Here is a 14,059-nt window from a genome sequence, read left to right on the forward strand (position 1 = left end):
CACCATTAAGAGGACATGAGTGGTCCTTAACCAGGCCATGAACAAATGAGAGACCTGCTTGCCTCAAGCTCTAACCATCTGCGAATTAGGAGAAAGGCTCTAGGAAATGTCTATGGCAAATCAGGGAAAGAAGCAATGCTGCAGGGCCTCTCCCGCCTTGGATACACACAGAAGAGAGGCAGTGTGGGCTCCCAGCCTGCCCCAAAGCTGCCAGCAAACGGGCACTTTAATCCTGAAAAGAGCAGGAATGTGCTGGAAGACATCTGCTGAGTCAGCCTCTCAGAACGGAGCGCTGGGTTGTCTATTAAAAAGATCCCAAGCCAAACACAAACCATATAATATGTTCATAGAAGGAGGGCAGTAGTTCTGAGGCCTTGATGTCTCTGGCAAGAAAACACTATTTTTTATGGAGCTCTTGGGGAAAGGAAAAATTCAGTACTGAAGGAACTTGTTTAAAAGAATCATATCATACATGGATGACTCCCCAGCTCCTGGGAAGCTTGAGTGACTCTATGTTTTGCCCTAATGTTTCTTCAAATCAGCAGTAATACTTATATTTTGAAAGCTGTAGGTATGTGTAAGCATATAAAAAAGCAGGAAGGGACTTCCATCTTTATTTTAGAGATAAGAAAACCAAGGTCCAGAGATATTAAGTCTTTTGCAAGGTTTCACAGCAAAGTACCACATAGAAAAAGTCTCGAAGTTTTTTTATTTTTTAAGATTTTATTTATTTATTCATGAGAGACAGAGAGAGAGAGAGAGTGAGAGAGAGAGGGGCAGAGACACAGGCAGCGGGAGAAGCAGGCTCCATGCAGGGAGCCTGATGTGGGACTCGATCCTGGGTCTCCAGGATTAGGCCCTGGGCTGAAGGCGGCGCGAAACTGCTGAGCCACCCAGGCTGCCCAGTCTCTAAGTTTTTACTGGGGGAAATCAGAAACAAACAATGGAGAAACAGTAGAAAATTCTGCATGAATTGACTTTATATTCTAATGCTTCAGTTATATGTAATGTTCTCATTATCTTTTTATCTTATTCAAAAGGCTTCTTTTTCTATCTGATTTTTAGACATTTGACCCATTCAAACAGTGAGCATCCTGGGTGATCTTAAATGAGCTCACAGGGTGAGGCCAAAGTTGATAGATGCTGTTAATGTCTGTACTTCATCTTCTTTTCCCCAGCTCCATAGCAACACCTGGTACAGAATGCCCTGGGTAAACACAGTCATCTGGGAAGGGAGCTTGATGCCCCTTCCTCCAACTGCCATGAGGCTCTTCCACAGTAATGACTATTGTTTCCCTATTGGCAGCATATTATATTTCAACATCTCAAAAAAATTAATAAATAATTATCTAACAGAAGACAATCATAAAGGGAGGTGGTGATATGCCTTGTCATTGGTTACAAATCAACTCTGAGGCAAGATGGAGCTTGCGCCGCTGGACTTCCAAGTTCCCGCTGATGAGCCAACCCCTCTTAATCACCACTGGCTACATCAGTACATACCCACATTTGGAATATATGTGAAAAGATATGATGTGCTTTAATACATTAGCACATCCAGTGATCAAGTGTATTAGTATTAGCAAAAGTAAAGTGGATTTGTGATTTTAAATTTAAATCAGCTTAAATGACATAAGAAAACAATGTAAAGTACTGGAGAACAATGAAAATTGATACTGGTTTCACTATTTAAAAAAAGGAAATTCTGCAAAATGTAATTAGTAGTGATTCTGAGCAGTCACTGCCTCAAGTGGGCTGATGCTTGCCATCACCCATCCTAGATGACTTAAGGTCTGAGCTGTAACCTGAATGACTCAAGACACTGACATTAGGACCCACCATATTCAGGTCCCTTTGCCCAGCACTTTGCATCCATTGTCTCATTTACTATTCATACATGAGCTCATTTGGTTCTCACAGCAGTCTTATAGATGAGGAAAGTAAAAAAGCTCAACAAGGTTAGGTAATTTGCCCAAAGGCCAGGTAACTTGTTTGGTAAATGAGAGAGTGGAGACAAACCAATTCTGTCTAAAGCCTAAGCACTGTATCATCAGGCTGTTTCCTTAGGTGCTTGTTTAAAAAAAAAAAAGAGAGAGAGAGAACAAAAACATTTACTGGGCCTTATGCAAGGTAAGCTGTGTTTCTCAGGGAGAAGCTAATGAAACACATAGTGATCAAAGTTCTCTTTCAAAAAAGGCAACAAAAGGTAGCTTGCACTAAAGAAACAAATATCCTGAAAAGCCATCAGTAGGAATAAAATAAAAATTCCAGGGATCCCTGGGTGGTGCAGCGGTTTAGCGCCTGTCTTTGGCCCAGGGCGCGATCCTGGAGACCCAGGATCGAATCCCACATCGGGCTCCCGGTGCATGGAGCCTGCTTCTCCCTCTGCCTGTGTCTTTGCCTCTCTCTCCCTCTCTCTCTCTGTGACTATCATAAATAAATAAAAATTAAAAAAAAAAATTCCAACTTTTCCAGGTTGGATCTGACATTTAAAATTTACCCCTCCCTACTTAAAAGTTTTTCCTTTTGTGCTTTTTATTTAGGTAGGGTTGCATACTACTGCTACTATATACACAAGAAAAACAGTTTACAAAAGCTGTAACTAAGATATAGGATTCACTGAAACTGCACACAAGGAAATGATCACACTTAGCTACATAGAGAGACTGGGGTCAGGGGCACAACCACGATTTCTGCCACCTGAGGACAGCATGTGTGATTGATATTAATACTTTACAGGGAAGCCTGGGGAGATAATCACTTCCTAGAGAGAGCCCGCTGTAGCAGAGAATTTTGACCAATCCATCAATCAGAGAACAGGGCTCTACAATGAGCTTACTTTGGAACTTGTTTTTATCTGTTGCTATATGAAGCTTGGAGAGAGGCCTCCTGAGAAACTACTGTTCCTCAAAATCAAATTCCCACCTATTCATTTTAAAAAATATTTATTTATTTGAGATACAGAGTGAATGAGAGAGAGAAGGCATTAACAGGAGGAGGGACAGAGGGAGAAGGAGAAGCAGACTCTCTGCCAAGTGGGGAGCCTGATGCAGGGCTTGATCCCAGGATCCTGGGATTACAACCCAAGCCAAAGGCAGACGCCTTGGGACACCAGGTTGCTCAGTGGTTGAGTGTCTGTCTTCAGCTCAGGTTGTGATCCCAGGGTCCTGAAATGGAGTCCCACATGGGTCTCCCTGCGAGGAGCCTGCTTCTCCCTCTATGTCTTTGCTTCTCTCTCTGTCTCGCATGAATAAATAAATAAAATCTTAAAACAAAAACAAAAAAAGGCAGATGCCTCACAAATGAGCACCCAGGTGCCCCCCACCTATTCATTTTGATCACGGAGCCAGAGAGATACAGAACACAGACTGAGACTTGTGGATTCTGGGAATATTTTGGGCAATCAGAGTCTAGTGTTGTGATTTAGGCTGCTGGGCCACTAGACCCAAAAAACGGCCTTTGCCCAAGCAACACACATGCACTCTAACGCTTGTCTGGGCTACTTTTACTCCTATAACAGGCGTTTGCTATATTTATAGGTATCTTGTGAGTGTTTAGCACTGGACCAAGCACTGTGTAAGAAATAAAAAGGGAGAAGGAACATTTTTTGAGCATCTACTATGTACCACGCATCACGTAGCTGACATTTTCACATGAACTTACTGCCTACAATAATACAGTAAAGAAGGTAATATTACTCCTGCTCTATAGATAAAACAGACTTGAGGATAATAAGTGATTTGTCTAATGAAGCATAACTGATAAGTTAGCAGGGCTGAGATTTAGAAATTGGTATGTTGGGATGCCTGGGTGGCTCAGTGGTTGGGAGCCTGCCTTCGGCTCAGGTTGTGATCCTAGGATCCAGGATCAAGTCCCACATCGGGCTCCCTGCGTGGAGCCTGCTTGTGTCTCTGCCTCTCTCAGTCTGTGTCTCTATGAATAAATAAATAAATCTTAAAAAAAAAAAAGAAATTGGTATGTCTAACTCCAAAGTCCACCATGTTCTTTCCGTTTTACCATGTTGCTTTTCAAAAATGTTACCATCTTACAAGAACTTGAAATCAGCTTACAGAATTGAAGTAAGCAAAATCTATGTATGAGGCTGTAGTATGCAGTCATGTGGTAGTGGTGATGGCAGTGAAGAGGACAAAGATCCATGTTCCTTGACTACAAGGGGAAAATCAAGAAGATCCAGAATAGACAGTGGAATAAGAATGGCTTTAAGAAGATAAATATGTATATTTTTCCTACTCACTGCTACACCAATGGGAAGGTGAATTTATACAACCTTTTCTTTTTTTAAGATTTATTTATTTATTTTAAGAAAGAGGGTGAGCGGAGGGGCAGGGAGGAAGTAGATTCTCTGCTGAACGGGGAGCCCCATGCAGGGCTCAATCTCCCAAAAGGAAGATCATGGCCTGAGCTGAAACCAAGAGCCAGATGCTTAACTGACTGAGCCACCCAAGTGCCTTTATACCCTTTCTTAAAAGCAACTTGATGGGGATCCCTGGGTGGCTCAGTGGTTTAGCGCCTGTCTTCGGTTCAGGGTGTGATCCTGGTGTCCCAGGATCGAGTCCCACATCGGGCTCCCTGCATGGAGCCTGCTTCTCTCTCTGCCTATGTCTCTGCCTCTCTCTCTGTGTGTCTCTCATGAATAAGTAAATAAAATATTTAAAATAAAATAAAAACAAAAATAGAATTTTTTAAAAAGAAAATTTAAAATTTAAATCACTCATATTCCAATTAATAGATTTATTTCAGTCTTTTTATACAGGTATTTTTAAAATATAAGTTCATACTTTATGTACTTACAATTTTTTTCTCATTTAGTAGGTTTTAATAGTTTTCTATGACATTTAATTCAGAGCTACAGTAATTTAAAGTGATTGCATATATTCCATAGTACAGAGTATTTGTTAAAACCATAACAATAGTTAACATTTACCATGGAATGAATACCTGACAAGCACTATGTTAAGAGTACTCCATATGTCATCTTTCAGTAACTGTCCGGATTATAGATATTATCATCCCAATTTTATAACCAAGAAAACCGAGGATCAGAGAGGTTAGGTAACTTAGCCAAGTCACACACTTAGCAGGTTGAACAGATAGTGTTAGAACTCTGGACTCCAGATTTCATTTTAAGTATTCTAATGTACTTCTTCCCTTAAAATATATGTAATCAACTCCCTTTTGATAATTATTTTCATTTAAAAACGGTCTGGTAAAGGACAACCTCGTGTGTGTGTGGGTATATATGTGTGCATGTGTGTATTTTCTAAACATTCATAATTATTAACATCTAATTAATTTCCTTGAATTGTAGAGATCAAATGCTATGTAAAATGCTAAGATTTTTGGCAGAAATTTTCAAATTGTTTTCACCCAGCACCTCCCAAAATCTGTATTTTTAAAAATGAAGGGGATTTGCTTTGGACATAATGAAAAAAAAATCTCTTTTATAAAAAAAGAAAGATGTGCTTTGATTGTAAGTGGTAATGAATGTGAGATTTCTTAACCATGGAGTTTTGTGGGCCCCCTGAAATAGATCTACATTTTAATGACTGAGGAAAACGAGAACAGATTTGAAGACTGTTCTAGCTATTTCAAATGTCTTTGGGGGATAGGAATGCAGCCTCCTAAATCAGTACATGTTCACAATCTTGAAACCTAATAGAAATTACATGCCAGACTGTAAGAAAATTTAATTTGTTTAGTTTTTTTTTTCTTTCTTTTCCCCTAAAACTACCATTAATGGGCAAAAAACTAAGTGTGTTTGATTTTGGACAGAGAGATTCTTTTGACCCAGTGATGTGAATACCCCTAGGATAAAGGATGTAGTGAGGAGGGTATCATGGGACCAATGGTCTCTTTTTAAGGAAGGCATAGGATTTTTAAAAAATCCTACTTATAAAGCCTAATTACAATGGGTGATTGCTAAGAATTTATAGAATTCACATTTAAAAGACAGAACTTGGGATGCCCGGGTGGCTCAGGGGTTGAGTGTCTGTCTTTGGCTCAGGGCGTGATCCCGGAGCTCCGGGATCGAGCCCCGGGATCGAGTCCCACATCGGGTTCCCTGTGTGGATCCTGCTTCTCCCTCTGCCTATGTCTCTGCCTCTCTCTCTCTCTGTGTCTCTCATGAATAAATAAATAAAATCTTAAAGAAAAAAAAAAAAAGACAGAACTCTTCATATTTCCACTAAAGCATTCCAAACAACTGCTTTTTCAAGAATCAGGACTTGGTTTTATTTCTGGCTTCAGTGTTATAAGGCTATATATGGCTTTGGGCATATTATAAAAAAGAAAACAAACACACCAGAATGACTTTTCAGGGAGAAATATGCAAAGCAGACTGGAATATCTGGGTTGGTTGCTCAGCCTTTTTTCTCCCCTATAGGAAAGTCATGGTATCAGATAAAGAAAAGCTGAAAGCTGAAGACAAATATCAAACAGAATGCTTGTGAATGCTTGAAGAGCTCATAATTAGCCAAGCATGAATATTTACATTAACTCAGCAATACTGGGCACACAATGATTTAGGGACCCACCCACCACTTTTAGGCAAGTTACTTAAGCTAATTTTGCCTTATTTCCACATCTGCCAAAAGGACTTACTCTTACTTGGTATGTATGGTGTAGTATGTTCCTGCATAGACAGACCTGAATTTGAATCCTGGCTCTCCCACATGCTGTCTAAGAGATTTGGGATAAGTGACTTAACTTCTCTGAGTTTCAGTTCCCTTATCTGTGAAAGGCAGAAGGAAATAATTCAAGTACCTTATAAATTTATGATCAGAGTTGAATAAGATACTGCATTTGGGTGCTGATTCCTGGTTAAGTGCTCCATAAATAATAACTTACTGTCATATCATAGAGCTCATCTAAGAAAATAATGCAGTATAGGAGGGGAAAGTGGTCTGAAAGGTAATTCTGACATAACTTATCCACAACATTACTGTAATCTTTTTAAGATTTTATTTATTTATTCATGAAAGATACAGAGAGAGAGAGAGAGAGGCAGAGACACAGGCAGAGGGAGAAGCAGGCTCCATGCAGGGAGCCCGATGTGGGACTCAATCCTGGGACTCCAGGATTATATCCTTTTTTGTTTTTTTTAGATTTTATTTATTTATTCATGAGAGACAGAGAGAGAGGCAGAGACACAGGCAGAGGGAGAAGCAGGCTTCATGCAGGGAGCCCGACGTGGGACTCGATCCCGGGTCTGCAGGATCAGGCCCTGGACTGAAGATGGCGCTAAACCGCTAAGCCACCCGGGCTGCCCTCCAGGATTATATCCTGAGCCAAAGGCAGACGCTCAACCGCTGAGCCACCCAGGTGTCCCTCTTTTTTGTTGTTTTAAAGATTTTATTTATTCATGTGAGATACAAAGAGAGAGGCAGAGACATAGGCAGAGGGAGAAGCAGGCTCTCTGTGGGGAGCCCAAAGCAGGACTTGATCCCAGGACCCCAGGACCATGCCCTGAGCCAAAGGCAGACAGACACTCAACTGCTGAGCCACTCAGGCGTCACACATTACTGTAATCTCAAAGTTATAGTTTCAGAGAGACCATTAAACTCTTACCATCTTTTACTTCCTCCATAAGGGCCTGGCTTATTTAAGGCTGTTCCTGTGTATTTTCTATCAAACTTTGCCACTCTGTGTTTTCCTCCCTTCTTCCAGCAGCAGGTCTCTTGCCTACACTTCGGGAGCTAACAGCTAGATGTGGGTATTTCCTATTTCTGACGTTCCTTCAATCAGCTCCAGGATGTTACTTGTTAAAGTAAGAAGTCTTGTTATTGAGTACTATCAAGGAACATCATATCTTCAACAGCACTGGTACATACCCAAAGATTTCAGAGTCTATGATCCTGCCATTTCTTATAAACATACTCTATGTCTACCAGCTCCATCCAGCTAAATCTGTTCAGTGGGGTCATCTATATCTCACTTTGTCACCATTCTCTCATCAAATGGGGTCTACAAACTTTTTTTTTTTTTTTAATTTTTTTTAATTTACTTATGATAGTCACACAGAGAGAGAGAGAGGGAGAGAGGCAGAGACACAGGCAGAGGGAGAAGCAGGCTCCATGCACCGGGAGCCCGACATGGGATTTGATCCCAGGTCTCCAGGATCGCGCCCTGGGCCAAAGGCAGGCGCCAAACCGCTGCGCCACCCAGGGATCCCTTGGGGGTCTACAAACTTTAGTTCTTTCTTCTTCCTGCTCTCTTTACCTTCAAAATCATTCAGTGAATATTACGAATATTCAGTGAATATTAAGCTATGCTATGGATATCCAAAAGTGAGTAAGACACAGCCCTCAAACTGTTTAAAGCTTAATAGAAGAGACAGATATAGAAAGAATTGTATAACAAAGTAAAGAGATAATCTAGGTACTGTGGTGTCTTTTAGGGAGAAGGATATTGTGGATGAGACAAAAAATGGGGACACTGCAACAAATCAATTTATTATTATTATTATCATTGAGGGAGGTGGGTGGGAGGAACAGAGGGAGAGGGAGAGAGAGAATATTAAGCAGGCTCTACATCCAGCATGGCGCTTGATCTCATAACCCTGAGATCATGACCTGAGCCAAAATCAAGAGTTGGATGCTTAACCGACTGAGCCACCCAGGCATACTTGCAAGAGATCAAAATAGCCAAAACAATCTTGAAAAAGAACAAACTTGGGAAGATTCATACATCCTGATTTTAAAGCTTGCTATAAAGCTACAATAATCAAAACAGTGTGGTACTGCATAAAGACAACAGAATATAACTGAAAGCCCAGAAATAAACTTGTATATCAATGGTCAACAGATTTTTGGCAAGAGTGTCAAGACTTCCCATTGGGTAAAGAATAATCTTTTCAACAAATGGTACTGGGATAGCTGTATATCTACATGCAAAGGAATGAGGTTGAATCCTTACCTCACACCACGTACAAAAATTAACTCGATAATGGATTGAAGGTCCAAATATAAGAGTTAAAACTATAAAAAGCTTAGAAGAAAATACAGGGGTAAGTCTGTAATTCTGGATTAGGCAATGGTTTCTTAGATATCACACTAAAAGCACAAGCACTGGAAGAAAAAATATAAAAACTGGACTTCAACTAAACTAAAACTTTAGTGTTTCAAAGGACATAATCATGAAAGTGAAAAGACAGGGCAGCCTGGGTGGCTCAGTGGTTTAGCGCCTGCCTTCGTCCCGGGGTATGATCCTGGAGACCCGGGATCGAGTCCCATGTCGGGCTCCCTGCATGGAGCCTGCTTCTCCCTCTGCCTGTGTCTCTGCCTCTCTCTCTCTCTGTCTCTCATGAATAAATAAATAAAATCTTAAAAAAAAAAGTGAAAAGACAACCCACAAAAAGGGAGAAAATATTTGCGAATCATATATCTGATAAGGGGTCTAGTATTCAGACTATAAAAGGACTTTTACAACTCAACAAAAGGATAACCCAATTTAAAAATGGGCAAAGAATTTCAATTGATATTTCTTCAAAGAAGATACACAAATGGCCAATAAGCACATGAAAAGATGCTAATGTCTGAGTCATCAAAGAAACAAATACAAACTAAAACCATAGTGAGGTAGAATGCCTATAAAAAAAAAGGCATTGGTAAAGGTATGGAAAAATTAGAACCCTTGTACATTGCTAGTGGCAATGTAAAATGGTGTAGGTACTCATGGAAAACAGTTTAGCAGTTCCTCAAAATGTTAAGCATAGAGCTAACCACACGATATAGCAGTTCCACTCCTAGGCATATATGTGAGAATTAAAAACATATTCATACAAAAACTCGTACATGAATATCCATAGCATTATTCATAATAGTTAAAAAGTGGACATAACCCAAATGTCATCAACTGATGAACAAATAAACAAAATGTGGTATATTCACACAATAGAATATTATTCAGCCAGAAAAAGGAAGTACTGATACAAGATATTGCAAGGATGAACACTGAAAACATTAAGCAAAGTGAAGAAAACCAGTCACAAATGGCCACATATTGTATGATTCCATTTACGTGAACTGTCCAGAATAGGCAAATCCATAAAGAAAGTAGATTAGTGATTGTTAGGGAAAGGAGAAGTGAGTGCTAATGAGTAGGAGGTTTCATTTTTTGGTGTGATGAAGATGTTCTGGAACTACTGGTAGTGGCTGCATGGTCTTGGGAACGTACTAAAACCCACCGAATTATATGCTTTAAAAGGGTGAATTTTGTGGTATGTGAATCATACCTTAATATTTAAAAAGGGGACAAATATGAGCTAGATCTTAAAAGGTGTGCTCATTGGGCAGACAATAGTGGGAAGAGAATTCCAGGCAGAAAGAACAGAAAGAGAAAAGGGAGGGAACACCCCCCCCCCCCCATCCCAAGTAACGCATCCAGGGAAGTAGAAGTGGCTCAAAGATGGGACACCTGGGTGGCTCAGCGGTTGAGCGTCTGCCTTCGGCCCAGGGCGTGATCCTGGGGTCCCGGGATTGAGTCACACACTGGGCTTCCTGCATGGAGCCCGCTTCTCCCTCTGCCTCTCTCTCTCTTTGTGTGTGACTCTCATGAATAAATAAATAAAATCTTAAAAAAAAAAAAAAAAAAAAGAAGTGGCTCAGAGGCTAGAGTATAGGTATATGTGCAGGAGTGGCATATATAATGGGACAGATAATGAAAGCCCTACATGCTTCCCAAGGACGGGGTCATGGGGTGCCTTCAAGTGAGAACAGGGCCTCTTCCTAGGAGAATGACAAAACTGAATTGCTTAGCTCAACTCATTTTGTCAGAGAAGCTTCCTATCTTCAACTCAGAATCATCTAACAATTCCACTCCAAGTGGGCAGGCCCAACACTCATTTTCTCACTATTTATAAAATCCATTTATTTACAGAATCAATTATTCAAAGTTTTCTCTCTACCAGATTATAATAAACTCCTCCAGGGCAGCCCATTTCCTGTTTTTGATCTTGACTATGTGAGCGCAAGTACCGAGTACTCTGGGAAAGAGACTCGCAATTTTGACAAAGTTCTGAGCTTTCCTAACTTTATAAATCTTTGCTCAGATTGTCACCCTGTTTGGAACACCCTCCTGATCACAAATTTGTTCAAAACTTCACCATCCGTCATGGTCTATTTCAAATGCCACTTCTTAAAAAGGCTTTCTTTGCTTCCTCACCTGGCATGAAGAGATACAAACACTCCTCTTTTATATTTATTTATTTATTTATTTATTTATTTTAATATTTTTTTTCAATTTTTATTTATTTATGATAGTCACAGAGAGAGAGAGAGAGGCAGAGACATAGGCCGAGGGAGAAGCAGGCTCCATGCACCGGGAGCCCGATGTGGGATTCGATCCCGGGTCTCCAGGATCGCGCCCTGGGCCAAAGGCAGGCGCCAAACCGCTGCGCCACCCAGGGATCCCCAATCCTCTTTTAAAGAGGGCATATTTTGTACTTTCCCCCATAATTTATATTGCTGTTTTGAGCATTCCTCTCATCTCACACATCTCTTACCCTACACTATGTGGAATCTAAGCACCCTGGGGTAAGGTCCATGGTCTTTCCTGACTTTGCAACTCCCAGTACCATGCTGGGTAGAGTCTGAATTGAACTGTCCAACCAAAGGCAAAAATGATGGAACCAGAGACAAAAATAAGCATTATCACAAAACCAAAGTTTTAAAAAAACCTTAAAAGAAACTATACAAAACAGGATGCAGGCACAAATAACAGAGTGTATGTTGAATCAATTTGTGACCACTTGGCTTGTTTATATCTGGTCATTTTCATCACATGGATTTCATTTCACTAAAACTCCAAAGACTCAGACAAAGAGTAATAGTCTCCCAGCTGCTGCGTTCCCTAGTCTGTGGTTTTCCTATGATATAAACAAAAGATTCTGGAGGTATGGTCTCTGTTAATATTTGCTGGTGTGAGTCTGGAGGAGAAATGGGTGGAGGTGGGGGGAGTGTGAGGGAAATCCACTAATGAACTGACAGTTCATAAAAGCAACACCTGGAGTGTTAAACCCCCTACAACTGTTATTTCACTGGGAAAAAAAATCCACTCTTCCTTTGGTAAATGTAAAAATTCTTTCACCAGCTGCATTCCAATCTAAAGTGTGTGGCAGTTCAGGAGAGATGGCAGCTGGAACAGATCACATGCAGGATATAGTGAATGCTCACCAGCAGTGAAGGGATAATCAGAGCCCACAGAATGAATCTTCAGAGCCTGTTCCTTTAAGAAAAAGGGTTAGCTTCAATTTGTCTGCATATGTTCTACTCATAAACACCAAGAATCCTGGAAATACAGGTGGAAGGATCAGCCTTTTGAATAGACACTGTGACATCAGCTATTCAGGACTCCCCACTTAGCTTCATAAAACTCTGCAGCTTAAGTTTTGGTTTGTATCCTATTTTTGTTAAATATTTACAATTTACTACGAAACCAAATTCAGACCAAATGTGTGCTTACACAACCTTGTGACATGGCCACTCCTCCTGATAAGAGGGAAAGAGCACCAACACTAGTTGTCCTCAGGCCACTCTCTTCGTGCTCTGTCCTTGTAACACTGGGAGGCAGAGAGGCACATTGCACATACCTAGGAGTTAACTTGGGCGCAGAGAGGTTATGTGCTCAACACCCACAAAGGAATGAGGAGAGTTAGGTTTGACTCCAAAGCCAGTGATTTTTCCACTGTACTGTGCTACTGGCCAGTATGCTCCAGAGAAGTTCTTTCTCCAGAGTTTGTAAGAATGCTACAAAAGTCTGATAACTCGAGAACAAGCACTGGCAAACATCTACTATAAAGGGCCAGACAGTAAATATTTAAGGCTTTTTGAGCCATATGGTCTCATTACTTAATTTCTTGTTAATTACTTAATTCTGCCATTGTAACACAAAAGCACCCTTAGAAAGCATATACATGAATAAGCATGGCTGTGTTCCCATAAAACCTTATGTACAAAAATAGGCAAGGGGTAAGACTTGGACTACAAGCTGTAGTTTGCTGAGCCCTGCTCTAGAAATTCTAGAGTGGACAGCTTCATGTCATTTAGATTAAAAATCAATAAAGAGGGCAACCTAGGTGGCTCCGTGGTTTAGCGCCACCTTCAGCCCAGGGCATGATCCTAGAGACCCAGGATCAGGTCCCGTGTTGGGCTCCCTGAGTGGAGCCTGCTTCTTCCTCTGCCTGTGTCTCTGTCTCTCTCTGTGTGTGTGTCTCTCATGAATAAATAAATTAAATCTTTAAAAAATAATAAAATAAAAAAATCAATAAAGAACTGCGGATTTCCAACTTAACTAATCAAGAAACAAGAATCTTTTATATCCTATATGGTCCAGGTACTTTGAGAATTTACATTCTTTTAGGAAGAAAAGATACAGGCACATAAAAGCCAAATAGTAACACAAGGCAGCACGTACTCCAGGAGGGGACTGAGGACCCAGGGTTGACTGATGCGCCACCACATTAGAAAACCAAGGTCCACAACCTGATCAAATAATACTGTACTGATACAGGAGCTCAGAACGAGTCACGAGTTACTGCTGTAAGCACCAACAAAAACACTCATTCTAGTGTGACTACATTAAGGTTTTTAGCATGTGTCAGATGTTGAACAAAGACATGTCCTATTGACTTACCAAACACACCTACTCCCTGTCTCATCCTCAGAGGACAAGCAGTTCACCTAAGGGACAAGATATATGATCTGCTCTCAGCTGACACTTGAAGCAGTGAAGAGCCTGAAGATGCTCCAGGCAAGGGCTGACAGAAAGCACTTGGGGTCACTCTTGGAGGTCTAAGAAGCGGCACTTTCCAAACCTTACCTTGCTCATGGCAGTAAGGGCAGGATCACAGGCAGCATCCAGATCTTGAACCAATAACTGGATGCTGCTCGAGATGACACTGCAAATCAAACAAATTACTGGTCATAACTTTAAAGAAGTAATTTTTTGAATGACTAACACAGCCCCTGCCAAATCTTTTAGGCACCTGGATCAAAATTAGATTCATCATTTCATCAGAAAAACTCAAGTTTGATTTCAAAAG

General features: G+C 40.7%; 1 protein-coding gene across 5 annotated transcripts in view; it reads right to left on the minus strand.

The window, feature by feature from the left end:
- Nucleotides 1–14,059, minus strand: part of VPS53 (VPS53 subunit of GARP complex) — a 143,576-nt gene that overhangs the window by 27,689 nt on the left and 101,828 nt on the right. For all 5 annotated transcript variants that reach the window (XM_077851815.1, XM_077851817.1, XM_077851814.1 and 2 more), the window contains one exon: nt 13,837–13,915. In XM_077851815.1, coding sequence (XP_077707941.1) covers nt 13,837–13,915 — 79 coding nt within the window. The remainder of the gene's footprint in view (nt 1–13,836; nt 13,916–14,059) is intronic.

The sequence above is a fragment of the Canis aureus genome, chromosome 16, assembly GCF_053574225.1.
Source record: "Canis aureus isolate CA01 chromosome 16, VMU_Caureus_v.1.0, whole genome shotgun sequence".
NCBI lineage: Eukaryota > Metazoa > Chordata > Mammalia > Carnivora > Canidae > Canis > Canis aureus.